Source organism: Protomyctophum bolini (assembly GCF_963924005.1).
Source record: "Protomyctophum bolini genome assembly, chromosome: 22".
In the NCBI taxonomy this organism is placed as follows: domain Eukaryota; kingdom Metazoa; phylum Chordata; class Actinopteri; order Myctophiformes; family Myctophidae; genus Protomyctophum; species Protomyctophum bolini.
The window spans coordinates 27977075-27997175 of NC_137883.1; the positions used below are offsets into that span (position 1 = coordinate 27977075).

Here is a 20101-nt window from a genome sequence, read left to right on the forward strand (position 1 = left end):
GAAAGGCGCCATATAAATAAAATGTATTATATTATTATTATCATGGTAGGACAGGTCACACACAGTCTGACTCAGCTCAGACAGGTAAAACTATCATGGTAGGACAGGTCACACACAGTCTGACTCAGCTCAGACAGGTAAAACTATCATGGTAGGACAGGTCACACGCACACACGTTGGCCGTACCATGTGAGGACATAAAAAATGTGAGGACAGACAAAATGTTATGAATGCCACCGTGTTTACCGTGTTTGCCATTTCTAACCCCAACCATAAAAGCATAAAAGCAGAGTTACTGTATTCTGCTGCTGGTAATGACCAGAGCAGAGTTACTGTATTCTGCTGCTGGTAATGACCAGAGCAGTTACTGTATTCTGCTGCTGGTAATGAGCAGAGCAGAGTTACTGTATTCTGCTGCTGGTAATGAGCAGAGCAGAGCAGGAGGAGATGGATATTCCTGGTGGTTGTGAACGGAGGACATATTCCTGGTGGTTGTGAACGGAGGACATATTCCTGGTGGTTGTGAACGGAGGACATATTCCTGGTGGTTGTGAACGGAGGACACATATTCCTGGTGGTTGTGAACGGAGGACATATTCCTGGTGGTTGTGAACGGAGGACATATTCCTGGTGGTTGTGAACGGAGGACATATTCCTGGTGGTTGTGAACGGAGGACACCTAATCCAAAAACATAGAATGTTCACTTTGATTCTGGAGGAATAAAAGCCGCCATAATCCCATTAACTGGTTCAACGGCATCTGCTGCATGGAGATAAGCAAGGAGAGGGCGAGAGAGGCAGAGGGGGAGAGAGAGAGAGAGAGGAGATTTAGGATGAGAGAGATGGGGGGGGGGGTACTGCGGGGGGAGAAGAGATGGAATGTAGAACAAGATGGCGGAAGCAAGGTACCATTATGAGGAGGAAGTGGACATTTTCTAGTTTGCTTTCCTGTCCAGGTAAAAATGAACAGAAGGGTAAAAAGCATGGCAGGCTGAGCTTGTAGTGCACTGAAGCATTAAGCAACACAAGGTATGATGGATGTGTTAGATTTGGGGTGCCAATGTGTGCAAGCACTGACAATGATGTTGACTTAATGCACAAAACACGCCTTAATTATTCATTTTAGTAGCTGCAGCATGCGATTGTGTTTACCATTCTGAAGGCTTTCTCATTTTATTTTATTTACTTTTATAGCGCCCTAAAATATAGCGCCTCGAAAATATCGCGCCTATCGACAGTGCACCGGGGCCCAGCTCCCCAAGGGTCCCATGAAGGGTGCAATGCACCGGGGCCCAGCTCCCCAAGGGTCCCATGAAGGGTGCAATGCACCGGGGCCCAGCTCCCCAAGGGTCCAATGAAGGGTGCAATGCACCGGGGCCCAGCTCCCCAAGGGTCCAATGAAGGGTGCAATGCACCGGGGCCCAGCTCCCCAAGGGTCCCATGAAGGGTGCAATGCACCGGGGCCCAGCCTCTCAAGGGTCCCATGAAGGGTGCAATGCACCGGGGCCCAGCTCCCCAAGGGTCCCATGAAGGGTGCAATGCACCGGGGCCCAGCCTCTCAAGGGGCCCATGAAGGGTGCAATGCACCGGGGCCCAGCCTCTCAAGGGTCCCATGAAGGGTGCAATGCACCGGGGCCCAGCTCCCCAAGGGTCCCATGAAGGGTGCAATGCACCGGGGCCCAGCTCCCCAAGGGTCCCATGAAGGGTGCAATGCACCGGGGCCCAGCCTCTCAAGGGGCCCATGAAGGGTGCAATGCACCGGGGCCCAGCCTCTCAAGGGTCCCATGAAGGGTGCAATGCACCGGGGCCCAGCCTCTCAAGGGGCCCATGAAGGGTGCATTTCATCTGTCAAAAGTCATTTCTGATGACAGCTGCAGCCCTGCACTTATACAGACATTACAGATACATACAGATTGATTGAAAGTGAAACATACAAATCGATTTAATCATATACAGATTGATTGAAATTTTTACTAACAGATCGGTACAGTTCAAGGAAGGTACAGTCAACTGTAGGGTGACGGCGGGCCTTTGCAGTGGTTGCTCCCACATTGTGGAATGCTCTACGCTTGGCGATGCAAAATGCTGATTCAGTTGATGGTTTTAAGGGCTTGATAAAAACACACTTGTTTTTCGGTTACAAAGCTTCTACCTGACCCACTTGTACCGGTCAATGTTTTGTTTGTCTTCTTGTTGTGTTATTGATCCTATTTGCCTTATTGATTTAACTTGAGTTTTATATTGTTGTCCATTGTACAGTACTTTGTAATAGGTTTGTCCGGATCATGTTTTTGTCTCAGTACAATATGTAAAATCACAGACAATTTCCAGTTTAATATGATATGGATATTATATTGATACCAGGGATGTCTCCATCACGTTTATTTTTTTGCTCCCGATCCGATTCCGATCATTTGAAAATGACGCGATCGCCCCCGATTTCCAATCATGTGATCGGATTGGGGACTACCCTACTCTGTAACGTTGATTCGAATGGTGCTTTCTAAAGAAAACAAAGTACACTTTTACCTACTTTTATTGATCTGTGTGTGTGAACAGGACTTCTTCGCCGTGGCGACGCCGCCGTCCCAACAAGGCATTTCTCCCAGCAGCCCTTGCTCTCCGTGCGCCACGCCGCTGGCGTCCCAACACTACCTCCACCTGCTGCAGCACCAGCTGCACCAGCAGCAGCAGCACACACAGGTGGCTGTGGCACAGGTAACGACATCACTGGGTGCTCCCACACCTTAATGGGAGAAACGCCACCGAAAGAAAAGAAGCCCTACTGACCTGTGCCACCTCGTTGTCTGGGTTCTCTAGTTTAATTCTGTTGTGGAGGCCATGTTGGATCTGTGGGCTCTCCAACTCCATGGTGTGGAGGCCATGTTGGAATCTGATCTCGGGTCAGAATGGGTTAAGCAGCACAAAACGCGTCCTCCGAGCTTCACTTCCTGATTTTTCAAACAGCTGGTGGATGGAAAATGAAGCTCGCGTGCTGCTTCCACTTGCCCGCCGGTGGCGGTGCTGTTGAAACGCTTCGCCGACGCTGCAAGTTGCAGCCACACGCGAGCTTCATTTTCCATCCACCAGCTGTCTAAAGTACCAGGAAGAGACTCCTGCCGCGAGCGTCATTTGGCATCGTCCTGACGCTACAGTGTGTGTGTGCTCTGTCTGTCTGCAAGACACACAGGTGGCTGTGGCACAGGTAACGACATCACTGTCTGCAACACAGGCCCCTTTTCCACCAAAATAACTACAACAACACACAGGCCCCTTTTCCACCAAAAGAACTACAACAACACACAGGCCCCTTTTCCACCAAAATAACTACAACAACACACATGCCCCTTTTCCACCAAAAGAACTACAACAACACACAGGCCCCTTTTCCACCAAAAGAACTACAACAACACACAGGCCCCTTTTCCACCAAAAGAACTTTGGTTCTAGAATTGGTTCCGTCCTCGATTATTTAAACCTTTGCAGAATGGCTTCACACGTTTTGAGATATATAAAATGTGTAAAAATCCTTTGAAAATAGGCGATCTACAAGCTTGTGACGCATTGTAATCTGCCATTTTCAAATTGACACCTTTTTATATCTGAACTTATATAAACTTGTCAAAATGTGCCGGTATAGCGCTGAAGGTAAAGTGGTTACTGTATGCTTTGTAATAGTATTAGAAATCTACAAAGTAACTACTAAACTAGTCTTCAAATAATTGTAGTGGAGTAAAAGTACAATATTTGCCTTTGAGATGTAGTGGAGTAGAAGGAAAAGGACATAAATTGGAAATACTCCAGTACAGTAAAAATACCTCACAATTGTCAAATGTAGCCACTCTTTATATACGATTTATGTCTGTTGTGGGGAGAGGGAGAGAGAGAGAGAGAGAGAGAGAGGGGGGGAGAAAGAGAGAGAGTTATTCCAGCAATATGGTATAAGCCACTTTCAGAACCTTTGTGTCTCTCTGCGGCAGTGCCACCAGGTGGCAGTGTCAACATAGTTATGACACAAGACATTTCTACAGGAAACAGCACATGCATGCACGCACGTACACACGCACACATGCATGCACACAGACAAACGCACATAGCTATCCTATTGGTTCTCAAAAAAAACATTGATTCTTCATTGTCATGTTTGCAGAGGTTCATTGTGGGCGCACAATGCAGCGCTCAAATGAATTCTGAACACAAAGCCTCCCTGTCAGTCACTACCTTCAGTTACGGGCCTGCCAATAGAAATTTGAATAAATTATTCCTTGTGTAAAAATCATGGCTCAGGAGTACCGTATTCTTTTTGTAGTCTGTGTGTGTGATGGGTAACATTATATAGGGAATATAATTGGGGATTTTATGTTTTAAACAGAAATTAACTATAGGTCAGTGGTTTTCAACATCGGGTGCTGGCCCTGGGAACAACCAGGTGTTCCAAATGGACCCACTCCGGGTCTGTAACTCTGAGAGTGTGCGTGAATAGAACCAAATGGACCCACTCCGGGTCTGTAACTCTGAGAGTGTGCGTGAATAGAACCAAATGGACCCACTCCGGGTCTGTAACTCTGAGAGTGTGCGTGAATAGAACCAAATGGACCCACTCCGGGTCTGTAACTCTGAGAGTGTGAGCGAATAGAACCAAATGGACCCACACTGTTCATAAAACTAGACTAAACACTAAAACATTCCAGGTGACTAAAACTAAATGAAAACCATTCAAGAGACCATGACTAAAACTAAAATAAAAAATGTGCTGTCAAAGTCAACAACACTGGTGTTGTGGTCACATGGTCTCTCTCTCTCTCTGCCTGCAGGTCCAGCTGCTGAAAGACCAGATGTCAGCGGAGGTGGCTGCCCGCATGGAGGCCCAGGCCCGCGTTCACCAGCTGGTGCTGCAGAACCGGGACCTGCTGCAGCACCTGGCCCTGCTCGTCCAGCAGCTCAAAGACCTGGAGGCGCTGCCTCCCGCGCAGACACGCCGGGAGCCAGGGGGCGCCAAAAACAAACCCGCGCACAGTGAGTTGACTCGTAGTATGGCACATTTTCTAAAGTGGCAATTTAATTACTTTACAAGTAGAAGTCCCGTATTCAAAATCATGTACTTCAAGTTCAAGCAGCTATAACATGCATTTTATTAATTTTATTAAAATGTTTGTCTTGTGTCCCTCAAAATTTCTAATGGTTTGAGCCTCAAATCACCACTCTGATATTACAACATGATATAGCATTTCATTTTAGCTTCTGAAGCTGTTTTATGCTGATATGCAAATGATTGAATATTTGAGTAATCATAATACTGATGCCAGATAAACCCAGGCTTGTTTCCATTCCATGCCAGCGTGGAAAATCAACAATGGTGGACATTGTAAACAAAGTGGAAATGCAAATTTGGAAATGAAGACTGAAGAGGGGGAGGAATTAATCAAATTAGGGTGATACTGTCATGACACCACATATGACCAAAGTTGAGCTGTTCCTGAGAGCAATTTCCATAAAAGCCTTATATGATGAGAAAGCCTGATTGTTCAAAATTGCGCATTTGTGGGATAAAAAAACTAACCCGCACACTGTCTTCAAATGCAGTGAAAAAACTTTAAAGGAAACAGCAATGTTTCGGCCTAGGCTGTCTAACCTAATGGTAGGCCTATCAGGTCAAACCAAGAAATGACATCACCCACTTAAGGTGACAGGTACTCTCATATGGTTAAATGAGAATAAATACATAAATAGATGACTGATGAAGGCCGCATAGGCCGAAATGTTGCTGTTTCCCCATTTTAATTGCCCCATTGTCGGGCACCTTACCCTCTCCTACGCACCTGTCGCCTGTAGGTGTGCAAAAAGCCTTGCTTTTTATTTTATTTATTTATTTCTTTCTTTATTTGACAGGGACAAAGCTCATTAATCAACATGTCAGTTTTCACATCAATGTAAATGGGCCAGAGTTAGCCGAAGCTAAATTTCATCTGTAGTCCCTGGGCAGGCTCTTAAAAAATGAATGAATGATAAAAAAGAAGAACAAAGTGTAGGGCGCCTGCACACAACACCATGCGTTGATGCCATGTGTGCATATGTGCAAGCACCCAACACTACGTCCATACAAAAACACAATACAAACAGATAAAAGAAGGACAAAGTGTAGTGTGCCTGCACACAACACCATGCGTTGATGCCATGTGTGCATATGTGCAAGCACCCAACACTACGTCCATACAAAAACACAATACAGTACAGGAACAGATCGACATGGTACAGGGGACAGAACAACGGCAAGTGAAGTGAGAAATGACACCGGTGATGAATACTAAATAGTGCTGATAGTTAGTTACTCATGATTACAAATTTGAGTTGTTTTTAGCCACCTTTTCAGGTTGGATTTGAAGGTCAGATAGTTGGAGGTCTCTCTTAATTCTGTAGGGAGACTGTTCCAGTGATGGGAGGCTCTAACAGAGAAGACTGTTTTACCAAACACACTACGTCTGATTGGCACTTTACAGTCCCCTCTGGTAGTTGCCCTTGTTGTTCTGTCACCACTGTCCGTTCGATCTATGAACTGTTTCAGTGGTGGAGGTGCAAGTCCATTTAAGATCTTAAAAATGAGGCAGGCATCTGCAAAGTGTTTAAAGCCGTCAAAATTAAATAAATTGTACTTTTTAACTATATGTCAGTGGTGGTAACGGTTGGGCTTTTGATCCAGTGTTTTTAATGTCTGTTTGTAAAGTGATTCTATGGGTTTTAAAGTTGTCTGATTTGTCTGTGACCAGGTTGTGAAACAGTAAGTATGCATTTGTGGGATAGAAAGTAGGGGAGTAGCCCAAAAAAACCACCAACAAATTATAAAAAGTTTAATTTTATGTTATAGGTCCTTTCAAAATGTATACAAAATATTAGTTTTGATAAAATAGCAGATCTACGTTGTGAGCTTGTAGATTGGCTGTTTTCAAATGGCCGAAATAGAGTTGAAGTAGTTTTGTAATCCATGGTGAAAGTAGCCTGATCATCAGACTCATTGTCTTCACAGACGACAAGGACTCATCGTGGAGTGCAGTAGCCGCGTCGACGAAAGCTCTTTCCCTGAACCTGAAGAACCACATCACCTCCAGAAACACCCCTCTCCCCTCCGGCCGGGTGGACTGTGCCGAGTCCTACCTCAACCTGCTCAACCTGCAGAACGGCTGGACCAAACCAACTGGCCCGGCCAACGGGGAGGCGGCGGACCCTTTCATCGGGCCGAGCGAGGAATCGCAGAGTGCCGAGAGTTCTGACGTTGTCTCGTACTCTGCAAGGAATTCAGCAAACATGGACGACAAGTAAGATGTGTTTTTTTTATTTCTTACATTATTAATGAACTAGACCGGTGCCTGGCTGTAGAGCACCGAGTCGGTAACGAGTTCAAGTTTTATTAGTGTCCCGGGGGGGCTATGCAGAGTACCTGTTCCACCCATCTGTCTGTGTCGCTTTTATGCCCACTGGTGGTCCGTGAGGAGACTGCAAGTGGGCCCCCAAATAATTGGCAACACACTATATACACAACGTATGTTTAAGCGAGTGTGCAATCAGTGCAATGACTGATCGAGTGTGCATGTATGTCTGGGTACGACCCATTGACCTATCGTCAGAGAATGGCTCAACTTGTCAGAAGAAGCCTACAGCTAATGGAACCTGTCTGACGGCCAACAGTACTTGGGTAGGTGCCATGACAATGCATGCCGAAAATAGCGCATTTTTAAGCTCACAACGCATTTAGCTGTTTTTGGCATAAGTCAGCCTTGAGAGGAAGGAAGAGTGAATGAGGAGGAGGAGGGATGTACTGGGAGTTTAGCTCATATATTTTACACAGCCTCTGTCCTCACCTGAGCCTTTGTTGTAGTGCACGGCCGGCACACGCACACGCGCACACACACACACACACACATGCACTGACACACCGCAGACACACACAAATGCAGATATGGTGTGATGTAATTATCTCTTAATGGGATTTTAATCCCTTTACATTATCTTATGAACCTGGACTCCCAAGCAGAAGGCTCTTTTCTCTTCCCTCTGTCTTCCATCCGTGTTCCTCTTTCATCATGTTTCCTTGTCATGTTTCATTATCGTTGTCCCTCGTGTGGTGTTTCTTTATTTTTCTCTCTCTCTCTCTCTGAACATTTGAGAGAGTGACAGGAAGGAGCGTAGTGATCTAGAGCAGTGGTTCCCACACTTTTTAGCCCGTGACGCAAAATAGAAATTAGATGTTTGCCCGGGATCCAAACGAGTGAAAATAGACTATCTACAAGCTCACAACGCGTCGCGCCGTGTTGTGAGCTTGCCTTGTAGATTGTCTATTTTCACTATACTTCTTACATTTGTTTTCTAATTTATGGAATTTCTTCTTACTTTGAAAAAAATAATAATTGAAGTCAGTCAGTCAGCCGCGGAGGTGGATCTTCTTTTCCATCCACCAGCTGTCTAAAAACTCAGAAATTACGTCAAACCAGGGGGGCAGTCAGACAGATATTTTGTGACGCCACTAAGGAAATCGGGACATCCTGTTCATATAATAGCCTGTTGTGGCGCTGTCATTGGGCCCAAAAAAACCCATATCCCCATAGAGGTCCATGTATTTGGGCCCAACTTCACCTAGACTGTATTACCTTAATAAACATGGTCATGAATACTTTCTGCTTCCAGTCACTAGTTTAAAGTCTCATTTCTCATGTCATAAGATTCTTTTTGGAAAATTATGGTCCCATTTATAAAATAAATTTCCATAAAGTCGCGTATGTTCTGAGGGGCGTGGCTACCTACCGTTACAGTCTATGAACGGGAGCCACCCCCCGTTCGAGTAAAAAAAACCAACAAAGAAGGGGGGAAGTCCCGCCTCGTTGTCTGGGCCAGCCAATGGCCAGCTGGGCCAAAACGGATCTAGAAAGATGGCGATTTACAATACAAGGACTGACTGGCTTCATTTTACGTCCATATCAGACCCGGCGAACGCTTTGTCCATATTTTTTTTACAGTCTATGCGTCAAACGCAGCTTCTTCTGTCCACGGCTGTCTGCTCATAATGTCCCCATAGGGAGTCACTGTCAGTGACCAAATTTCTCCAATTACAGGCATTATACACAGGAAAGTTAACACACGTTTAACAACTGAAATAACAGGCTAACATGCTGAACTGGCAGTGGACAGCTAGGGCCTTAAAAGACTCAAGGGCTAACAAGAAACAGGTGAACACGATGAACAATCAACACATGATTGATTGATACACTGCAGTATAAAATTAAGCATGATAGTTGCACATTTGCCGTTCTCTTGTAGAGTCACATTTTTCTGCCCAACTTAATATGCTACTCTAACACAGAATGCTCACTTTTTATTGCATGCGTCTGCGAGTCCCAGCAGATTTGTATGTAAATAAGATTGAGTGAGATTGATGTACAATATTGTGTAGATTTATGCATCGTTTCATATTCTCAGCCCCTCTTGTTATTGCCGAAGTACAGATGCAGACTCAAGACTAGATTTCAGTTGACTTATGACACATATTTTCAGATGGAAACTCTGCTTCTTTTTTTCTTCTTTTCTTTTTTGTGTGACTATTTTTGAAAAACAAATCGTGACAATTGGTTGACAAATCAGCTCTTGGGCGGCCCTGGAACCAAACCTTTTAAACTGCATGGGGCCCATGATACTACTCAATCAATGTGGGAGTCCTTGACATGAAGATGTTTGGGACCCACAAAGCACACTGTCTGGAACTTGCAAAACATTTAGCTCTTTATTAAGTCAGCGTTTCAGTCTTTAGACCATCATCTTTGTCAATTTGTTTTAAGTCCAGACAGTGTGAACCTCTTTCTTTGATTTTATTATGAAAGATCCCCTATTGAACATTTGCACCTTTTGTCCTAAGCAACTGTCACCAACCTTTTTACTAGGAAACAAACAAAAAACAACAACGTAGTACTATCTCCATTGCTGACAGCAGTGGGCATGTGATGGGTGCTGTCCGCTGTCATGTCAGCCTGTATCGTGTCTGCCGTAAAAACTTCAGCACGGTGATTGCTCTCCTAATGAGTGCATAATAGCATAATCACATCCAGTTACAATATCATGCGGATGTGGCTCTGCACAATCCTATAACCATGTGAGCATGGATCTAATCAGCCAGTCAGCCTGTACTGTCCATATGAAGACACTGTCGGTGCTGTCCGCCCATTGCCACATTGTTAGCCCTCATTTGACGGCCACAGCGTGCTCCTTTTCGACCTCTGGACTTTTCCCATGTCCTGATTCTCCGGACTATAGTTCAGAAAGCCTTTTCCGAAGCGGAAGATTTTAGTGAAGCAAGTCAGATATCATCTCTGTCGGCGGGAACGTCATGTTTCCAAAGCTGTTACTTTTCAGGATTTAAATTGTGTGACGCTGTGTTATGAACTTATGACCACGTGGGCAGCGACGATATGTCAAATAAACATGATATACTGCATGAGCACTGTGTCAAATACACTGAGGCATGAGGCAAGGATATTAGGAGGCGTCTCGGAGGAGCTATAATAAGCAAGGACACATGAGTGGCCGGATATCCTTCTGTTCTCGGCAGCCTTTCCAAACTGAACGGCATGACATTAATGACTACAGATGGCAATGATGCGTAGCGCGTGTACTGTGTGTGCACGCTGTGCCTTGCCGCGCACGCACATGCGAAGTGAGGTTTGGGGGGAGCCAGGATGGAACTGTGGCACGCATCATTTTATAAATTGCTTGATAATTTATAGTACAGTAGATCTACTGTAAAGTAGATATTGTACTATACTGTCAGTGTTGGGTGAAAATAAAAAATACCTGTGTCCCAATACACAACAGGAAGGGTCCATTTGGTTCCATTTGTACACTCTCAGAGTCACATGAGCACTGATGATTTCACGGTGTATAGACTGGACTCCCAGAGAAGCTATCGGTATCAAACAGTGTCCCGTGGCCTCTGGTGATTCATCAAACCGGGTCCTTGAATTGAAACGGGTCGAGGATCACTGATAGAAACTATAAATCCCAGCACAGGAAGTTAATTAGCCTTCAACCACACAACAGACTTCATGAGGGAAGCTGTCAGTAGACGGGTATGAACTTGGGCTTGTTAGGACGTATAGGGCATCTATGCTTGTCTCTCGCTTGGTGCCGTGCCATTGTGTGTGTGTGTGCACGTGTGTCAGTTACTCCTCTATACTACCGAGGAGCCAATGTGCCCACAACTGTAGCTACAGTATAGTAGAACTTGAGAAACTATCATTGTCCTGGTTGTCAAATATTTGTATAGAGCTAGCCTACTACGTTCATATACTTTACGCATGCTGTAAGCGTTATGTTTAGGCATAGAAAAAAGAAATGCCCCATGCAGTCCCACACAAAAAAAAGAAGGTAAATTATTGCCGTCCTCATAAGTACAGTATACTATACTGTAAACCCAATGCGTGTGCGGTTGTGTGCGTGCGCGTGGCGTTGTTGTGGTACAACATATGGGAGAACTGCAGTGTGTCTATTTATAGATGGTGTTTCGGTAGATGAGGAAAGCCTGCAGCCCTCTCTTCTCTTCCCTCCCATCTTCCACTCTGCACCTACCCCCCCCCCCCCCCCCCTCTCTCTCTCTCTCCTGTCCTCAGCGGGGGGTGTGGGGTGGTGATAAAAGCCTGAAGAGCAGCCCTTTTCATTTTAAAGGAACCCCCAGTTTGGTATTACATTATAGGCCCCCCCAGACAAATTAGTGGTCTTTTACCTCACTCAACTGAAATAGGACCAAATGGACCCGTAAACCGTTTGTGCATACGCTCTCAGAGTGAACAGACCATACATAATGGGAATTGTCCACTCTGAGAGATGAGAGAAATCAGCACTGTTATCCAACAGATCGTCTCGTTTCGAGGAAGCGGTTGGTTGAAACGGCTTTCTATAGCCGTGCTTAAACGACAGTATAGGAACACCTAATCAAAACATAGAAATGTTGCTCCAGAGCGTTCTATAGGGAAAACCATCAGATCTAGTAACGGCTTACCTCACTCTTAGCCTGGCTAATAAGCCAGACCGAATTAGCCGTTGGCAAAAAAAAAAAATCCTGCCGGCCCGACAGTGTTGTGTGATATTAGTCTGGCTTATTAGCCAGGCTACCTCACTCTGACATGGCTTTTTAGGAATCAAGAGGGTTGTAGTGGAAATGAAGCTTTGGGAGACTTCTATACTTCCACGCATGTTGGAAAGCGTTTCTGCTTGCTAAGGAGAAAGCAGGGCTCTCCCACGCCTCCCATAAAGAGGAAGCCCTTACTGCACAGCATGGGTTAATGGATATTGGTCGTGGTGGTCGGGTGGAAACCGCATCATGTCCCCCCCAAAAAAGAATCGTTTAGCTTTCAGGAAACGGACCAACAAAGTGTTGTCTTCCAATGGAATCACTGTAGTTTGTTATTAATTATTCACAAGCTCTTGTTTATTACTTTTCATTGGTTAAATATTTATACAATCCCACAGACACACTTAACCTATTGAAACCGGCAACACATCTTTGCCATTTTAAGAGTTTAACCACTTTAACCATTATGTTATACTTTGGCTATTCAAAAACAGAAGATAGTAGCTCTGCTATTTATGCATTTTGTATCGTGAAAATTTGAGAAAATCTTTGAATATATATATATATATATATATATATATGTATATATATATATATTAATTAATTTATATATTTTTTATATATATATACATATTCACTCTCAACGTGACAGATGTCATTAGACGTGAATAATTCACGATGTATAACGTATCTTGATCTTTTCACTACTTTTGTTGTGCGACACTGACAGGAAAGAATGATGTGAAATATGCCATACATTTATGAAAAGAAGAACTACAGTATGAAATTTGGAGACACTAGAGAGAAGGTTTATGCGAGACAGCGACAATCTACATTATGTGTTCTCTGTTTATGGAGTTGTTGATTCGTGCAAAATTAATCTTCTTTTTAGGGACATACGGAAAGGAAATGAAAGAATGTTGTGTTCAGCTGAGTCACTCACAAGAACTAAAGAGTGGACTTAAAGGAGTAGTTCAACTTATTGGCTTAGGAATATGGGACAAAAACAAAAAGATTGTGTACTTTGACTCCTAGAAATGACTAGAACTTTGTACCCCACATCAACTATAGTGTTGTCATTGTTCTTCTTTAATCTGCAGGTGTAACCAAACCATCCCTAGACTGGACCCACCGCCCGCCAACCGCAGGCGGGCCAGCAGGGCCCTTTCTCCAGGGAGCGACTTCAGTGGCGTGCCCACGGCCCTTTCTCCAGGGAGCGACTTCAGTGGCGTGCCCACGGCCCTTTCTCCAGGGAGCGACTTCAGTGGCGTGCCCATGGCCGACAGCCTGGCTTCCAGTCCTTCCCAAGGTTCTTATAGTTTGACATTTTTCATTAGTTTGTATTTTTGTTTACATTTTTAGCTTTTGTTCTCAATTTCAGTTTCGTTTTGATTAGTTTTACTAGACCGGTGCCCGGGCTGTAGAGCACCGAGTCGGTAACGATGGAAGTTGGAGATCCATGAATGAACCACCCGGCTATGCAATACCCGTTGTACCCGTGTCGGAGATATATGGAGATATCTGTACCTGTCCTGTCTCTCTGTGTTTTCCTATAATATGGAGTTCTGTGTCAGGCTAGCCCAAATATGGACTGTTGTGATGTCAGAACAGGCAAACTCCATATATGGACCCCGAGCCCCGGCTCTCAACACCGGGCACTGCACTCCATGAGGGGGTGTCGAGCGCGTGTGTCGAATTTGAAGTCAGTGGGGCGAACGGTTCTGGAGTTACGTGGATTACAGCCATACACACAGACGGAGACACCCCTAGGTGCCGCGAGTCGACCAATCAGAAGAAGACAATAATGGGATTGGACAACCGCTCGCATCCTGTTTCAGCTCAGTTTTAAAACCCTTTATTCTGCCCCTCACATCTAGCAGCGGATGTCTGCACATTGTAGACACACGGACAGCCAGGGTAAATACATGTGACCGTTAATGCTCAGTGAAGATCTCTGTGCAAAGATAGACAAAAAAACACAGGATGAAAGAGACAAAATCACAAAAGTACAACATGACGTTATCAATTTATTTTGTGTGGAGGAAATGTCAGAGTGTATTTGTATGAAAGAATGTTTACGGTTACTGTGCATGAAACAACTCTGCAACATCATGAGGTTGCACAGATCGTGGTGGCAGAGGCTGCAGAATGGGAGAAACAGGCAGGTCTCGGCCACATAATGTGACGGGAACAGCTCGGATCAGGGAAGTGCACACATGGACATCAAAGGGGGCTTCAGCCCCTGCCCTTTTAACCCGTCTGTAAAACAACTGCCCTTTCCAGACCACGAATGCAGCATTCACTAAAGAAATGCACATGCCCCTCCAGCATTCAGTCTCCTGAAACTTCAACGTAGCATTTTGCGTTGAACAAATTTGTTTCGAAATCCATGTCGTACGTCACCGCATCTCCACTAACTAAAGAGTGCTGGGTTGCGCCCCGTAAATAGCTGATCTACAAGCTCTCAACGCGTCGCGGCGCGTTGTGAGCTTGTAGATCTGCTATTTTCGCTATTTATTTATTTTGTCCAAAAGTGCCCTCTTACGTGATTTCAGCCCCTGCCTCTCTGACACCCTCTGCATGTCCCTGGCTAGGATCATGTGGAAGTAAAGGCAGCCATATGTCAGCACCAACATGAAAGAGAATTGGCACATGTAACAGCATTACCTTAATGGAGAAGAAGCACTTGTCCTTGAAAGGAAGTTGCAATGCCCTCAGGTTCCACACATTGGCATGGCGGAGTCTGCAGAGTGGGAGAAACTGATAAGGCAGGAATCCAGCTAGCTCAATTATCATTAATATTATTATTATTATTACCCTTATTATTATTATTATAATTCATGTTTTAATAATTAGTTTTGGTTGCAAAGGTTATTGTCATTCAAACCCTGCCCACAGTAACCACAGTTTAGACTTTAGACTAGAGGATACCTAATGTGGGTGTAATATTTATTTTCTGCTTTAGTCATTGTCAGGACACGGATTCAGTTCCAGTAGGAACCATTAACACAGATTCAGTTTCAAGTCGGACCAGTTATAAGTGACGGACGGATGTTACTAATTTAGTCCATAGAGTTTAGTCCCCTAGCACCTTAGACACCTACCTCACCATGTACACATCCTTATTATAGTACTTATTACTACCTACTGGTAGTAATATGTAACTTCATCATGTTTTACAGACACTCCAGTCCCAGAGTGATCTAGTAAGAGAGTGGCGACACGCTTTGATCTCGCCGCAGAGCTGGGTGCTATGGGCTATAGTTCCAAACATTGGAACTATCCCATTGAGATAGAATGAGCACTTCCGCATTCCATTGTTGCAATGGGAGTCAGTGGGGACTGGGAGTGTTGGCTGGGAGGAGCAGTAGGACTAAGGCCCTATATGTCCTCTCTGGGGGGGGGGGGGGGGGGGGTACTACCTGTCAGTGGGGAGTGTTGGCTGATGAATGAATATCAGCATCCTATAAATACATCCGAATACTGGGGGGTCAAATTATGACAGGCAATTCCTGCTGTCAAAATCCGCTCATGTCTTTGTCTCATCACTCCGATGTTCTTTCATTTAACCTGTATTCTGACCTGAAAATGTATTTCTATGTTTGCTAAAGAGCTGGAGAGACTCCTGTTACAGAACAAACACTCAATAGCATTGATTACGTTCAGAATATAGATCTATTTATGTATCTATATTTCTACACAAAAATTGCACTTTTATAACTCTCATAACCCTCGTCTCATCTGTCCCAAGACGTCACACCCTGTTCCATTTTGTCCGCCGACATGATGCACTCCCTCAGTTGTGTTGATTCGTACAGAATGAATCTCCTTTTCAACCCATTAAGACCTGAGACCAGATTCTACAAAATGTCTTCTAAATCATGGCAGTTTTCTGTATCAGTGGTTCTCAAACTATTTCATGACAAGGAGCCCCATCTGAAAATATGTTCCGCTGTCCCTTTCGCTGTGAAAGAATATATATATTCAAAGATTTGGGCCACATTTTCACGATTTCCGAAAAACAGCAGATCTACAAGGTTGTAGCACGGCATTCAGTGCTGCACTATGAGCTTATAGATCTTCTATTTTTTAACGGCTAAAGTTTAAAATGATGGTTAAAGTGGTTAAAAAGCTATAATGTGACACGTTCCCGGTACACACAAACACATCACCTATGTATACTGCACTTTTATAACTCTAATAATAACCCTCGTCTCATCCTTTCTAAGACGTCACCCCCTGCTCCATTTTGTCCGCCGACTTCCACTCCCTCAACAACGGAGGAGAAGGAGGAGGAGAGAGCAGCAGCGAGGACTCTGGCGTCCGCTCCGAGACCAAATCCCTGCTCCTCTCGCCGCTGCGCGACGACGACGACCTTGACGACTTGCTCGGGGACACCGGCACCTTCCTGACGGCCTCCGGCAGCTGCCACGGCGGCCCCCTGGAAGAAGACGGCGGAGGGGAAGATGAAGAAGAAGAAGAAGAAGCGCTTCCCGGCGACTATTCGCAGACGTCGTGTCCCCCCCCCAGTGGCTGTGAACAAACGCTGCCACAGTTCTCCTCCCCCCTCAACGACACCTGCCTTCACATCAGCTTCTCTGAGGATGAGCTGCTGGACAGCGGCCAGGAGGACCCCCCCACTGTCCCACAGAGGAGCTAGAAGCAGGGGTGGGACCAGCCATGATGAACCCACTGCCCCGCGGGGGTGGGACCAGCCATGATGAACCCACTGCCCCGCGGGGGTGATGGAAGCGGGGGTGGGACCAGCCATGATCGGGTCCATTTGTACACTCTCAGAGTTACAGACCTTTAAGGGTCTGTAACTCTGAAAGTGTATTGGTTCCATTTGTACACTCGGAGTTACAGACCTGTAAGGGTCTGTAACTCTGAAAGTGTATTGGTTCCATTTGTACACTCAGAGTTACAGACCTGTAAGGGTCTGTAACTCTGAAAGTGTATTGGTTCCATTTGTACACTCAGAGTTACAGACCTGTAAGGGTCTGTAACTCTGAAAGTGTATTGGTTCCATTTGTACACTCAGAGTTACAGACCTGTAAGGGTCTGTAACTCTGAAAGTGTATTGGTTCCATTTGTACACTCAGAGTTACAGACCTGTATGGGTCTGTAACTCTGAAAGTGTATTGGTTCCATTTGTACACTCAGAGTTACAGACCTGTATGGGTCCATTAGGAACCCTCTATATGAATCTTTAAGTGGAACCGTTAACCCATTTTCGACTGAGGATGATTTAAAAAAAAGCTTCTAAATCATGACAGTGTTCTGAAAACCCTATGTTTCTATGTCGGTGGTGCTCAAACTCTTTCATGTCAAGGACCCCCCGAATTTGTATTTGGCCACGGACCCCCATCTCAAAATATGTTGTTCCAGAAGCAAAGATTTGAGTTAAAAACGTTCGCTCTGAAAGAATATAATCAAAGATTTGTGCCACATTTTTCACGATAAAAACAATAAATAGCTAAAGTATAACATAACACTTAAAACACCAAAAGGGGTTCCCGTTCAGAATGGGTTAAGGAGTCGCGATGCCAACCCTAGGGTGGTGGTGGAGCGAACTAGAATCACCTCCTAACCACATCAACCCTGGCGGCCTTAAAGTCTCTCAAGCCAAGCAACTTATTCCACAATCTTCAAAATGCTATTTTATCTGCTGTAACTTCTTTTTTAATATCTTTAAAGCAAGCTATGACTATGCTGCGACTAATTAGATTTAAAGTAGGAGAAATGTGACTTGTCACTTTGCCCCGTGCTTTGAGCTGGTAGATTGGTTATTTTTGATACTTTTGTGTGAGACTATATAGTCTCCAGCACCAGCTCAGTGGCCCTGAGACTGGGAGGTTGGGGGTTCGATCCCCGGCCGGGTCATACCAAAGACTGTGAAAATTGGTACTCCCTGCTTGGCACTCAGCATCAAGGGCTGGATTGGGTCCCTGCGACATACTAGCGTCATGTCCAGGGGGTGTACTTGTACATCAAGTCTGTCTCACGCTACAGAAACAGGAGATAGACTCCTGTCCCTATGGGCCTCATGGCTCGGCAAGGCTTACTTACTTTCTTTATATATGCTGACAAAGTAGGGCATTCATTTACGCGAAAACTATGGAATATGGAGATAAGGAGTTTCTGCCCAACGATTTGTGAATTGTGTGAGCCAACAATCTGTCGCGAAAGACTACAACTGTCCCAATATCTTTTGTGCAACTGTAGTCCAAGGTGTCCAATTCCCGTCCATGTTCCCATACTTTATGGCAGGGGTCTTCAACCAGCGGCCCGGGACCCCTCGGGGGTCCTCAAAGTTATGATACTAGCCTGGCAGGAACGTGTGAGTGAGTGAATCCACGCTATCAGTCTGGCTAATGCCAGGCTAATGTGATACTCAATATACACATATTGTATATACTGTAGTAGCCTACATGAACAAGCGTGTAGATTGACTCTTTTTCTGAGAAGAGAGGAGGAGGAGGCCAAGGGTAGACCCCTGGGAGACCCCGGTCAAGGAAGTATATTGGGTTAGACCTGACGTCGAAATAAATAAAAAAGTCTTCTGAAAGAATATATAATTATTCAAAGATTTGTGCCGCATTTTCACGAAGAAAAAATAAATGGCAGACCTACAAGCTTGTATAGCTTGTAGATCTGCTATATTCAATAGCTAAAGTATAACATAATGATCAACACCAAAAGGGATTCCCGTGCAGAATGGGTTAAAGTGGGTATAGTATTGGGTTTCATCCAAACACCCTTGTGTTGCTAGGAGACAAGCCAAACCCCTAAGAGACACATCTTTTAGCGTATCCCATTGTCGGGAGGTATTACTCGATTCTGATTGGCCGGAAGCTGTAGTTTTGCTCAAGTATAATGGACTACTTCTTCAATGTGCGCACTACTAACCAACCTGTAACCATAGCAACCGTACTCGCTGAAACAAAGCTCAGTAGTATATTCAGCCTCAGCAAAAGAAGATCACTGTAATTGTGTTTTTCTGATGGTAATAGCACTAATGGACCATATGGGTAGAGTGGTCACGGTTGTCCACGTGCCCCTGAGCAAGGCACTTAACCTTACTTACACCTTTGACACCTGAGACCAGATTCTACAAAATGTCTTCTAAATCAGTAAGACGATAAGACAGTTTTCTGAAGAAAAGAAAACTATGTTTCTACGTCAGTGCTTCTCAAACCTTTTTATGTCGAGGACCGCAAAGAATGTACGTTTGGCCGCCAGCCCCCCGTCTCAACATCAAGATATTTTTTTAAAATAGCAGATCTACAAGCTTCATAGCGCAGCACAAATAATGGTTAAAGTCGTTTAAAGCTACAAGGTGACACAGATGCGTCCCCAGGTCTAAATGGGTTTACAAACTTGATCGTGGCCACCTGAGCAGCCATCAGCTGTGACTGAATTTCCCCTATGGGATTCATAAAGGTGTTATTGATATTTTGGTGATTTGGAAACAACTACAGCTATACAGTATGTCAATACAGTATGTCCTTGTAGCACACTGAATCATTTAGCTATTGAAAAATAGCAGATCTACAAGCTCATAGCGCTCCACAGAGTGGCGCGCTACGAGCTTGTAGGTCTGCTATTTTTGAAAAATCGTGAAAATATTTATTTCAGAAAACTGGAGGATTTAGAAGATTTTTTTTTAATTTTGAGGTCAGGCCTAAATGGGTTAATTGACCTAATGATCCAAGAAACCTTTCAGACTTAACTTATACCTCCAAGTTGATTGGGGGAAATAATCTACTGTATGAATTATTAGTACAGTATAATGGGAAGAAGATAGTATTTTTCTAGAGAGAAAGGAATTGACTTTTTAGTGCGTAGAATGTTGAGCAGAATACATGTAGCAAAATCAAAGATATTGCACTGTGAAAGGAACATTCAGTAGATTTCCAAGACGACAAGGGAGCACATTTTATCTTTGACGGCAGTAATAATCACTGAAATGTTATTTTGTATGGCGCTGCACGC

General features: G+C 44.6%; 1 protein-coding gene across 1 annotated transcript in view; it reads left to right on the forward strand.

Moving 5' to 3' along the window:
• The window catches only part of LOC308310034 (carboxyl-terminal PDZ ligand of neuronal nitric oxide synthase protein), a 37808-nt gene extending 21016 nt beyond the window's left edge, over window positions 1-16792 (forward strand). The window contains exons 8-12 of the mRNA XM_080756068.1: window positions 2560-2718; window positions 4815-5016; window positions 7022-7310; window positions 13207-13415; window positions 16336-16792. Coding sequence (XP_080612194.1) covers window positions 2560-2718; window positions 4815-5016; window positions 7022-7310; window positions 13207-13415; window positions 16336-16766 — 1290 coding nt within the window. The 3' untranslated portion in view covers window positions 16767-16792. The remainder of the gene's footprint in view (window positions 1-2559; window positions 2719-4814; window positions 5017-7021; window positions 7311-13206; window positions 13416-16335) is intronic.
• The last annotated feature ends 3309 nt before the right edge of the window (window positions 16793-20101 follow it).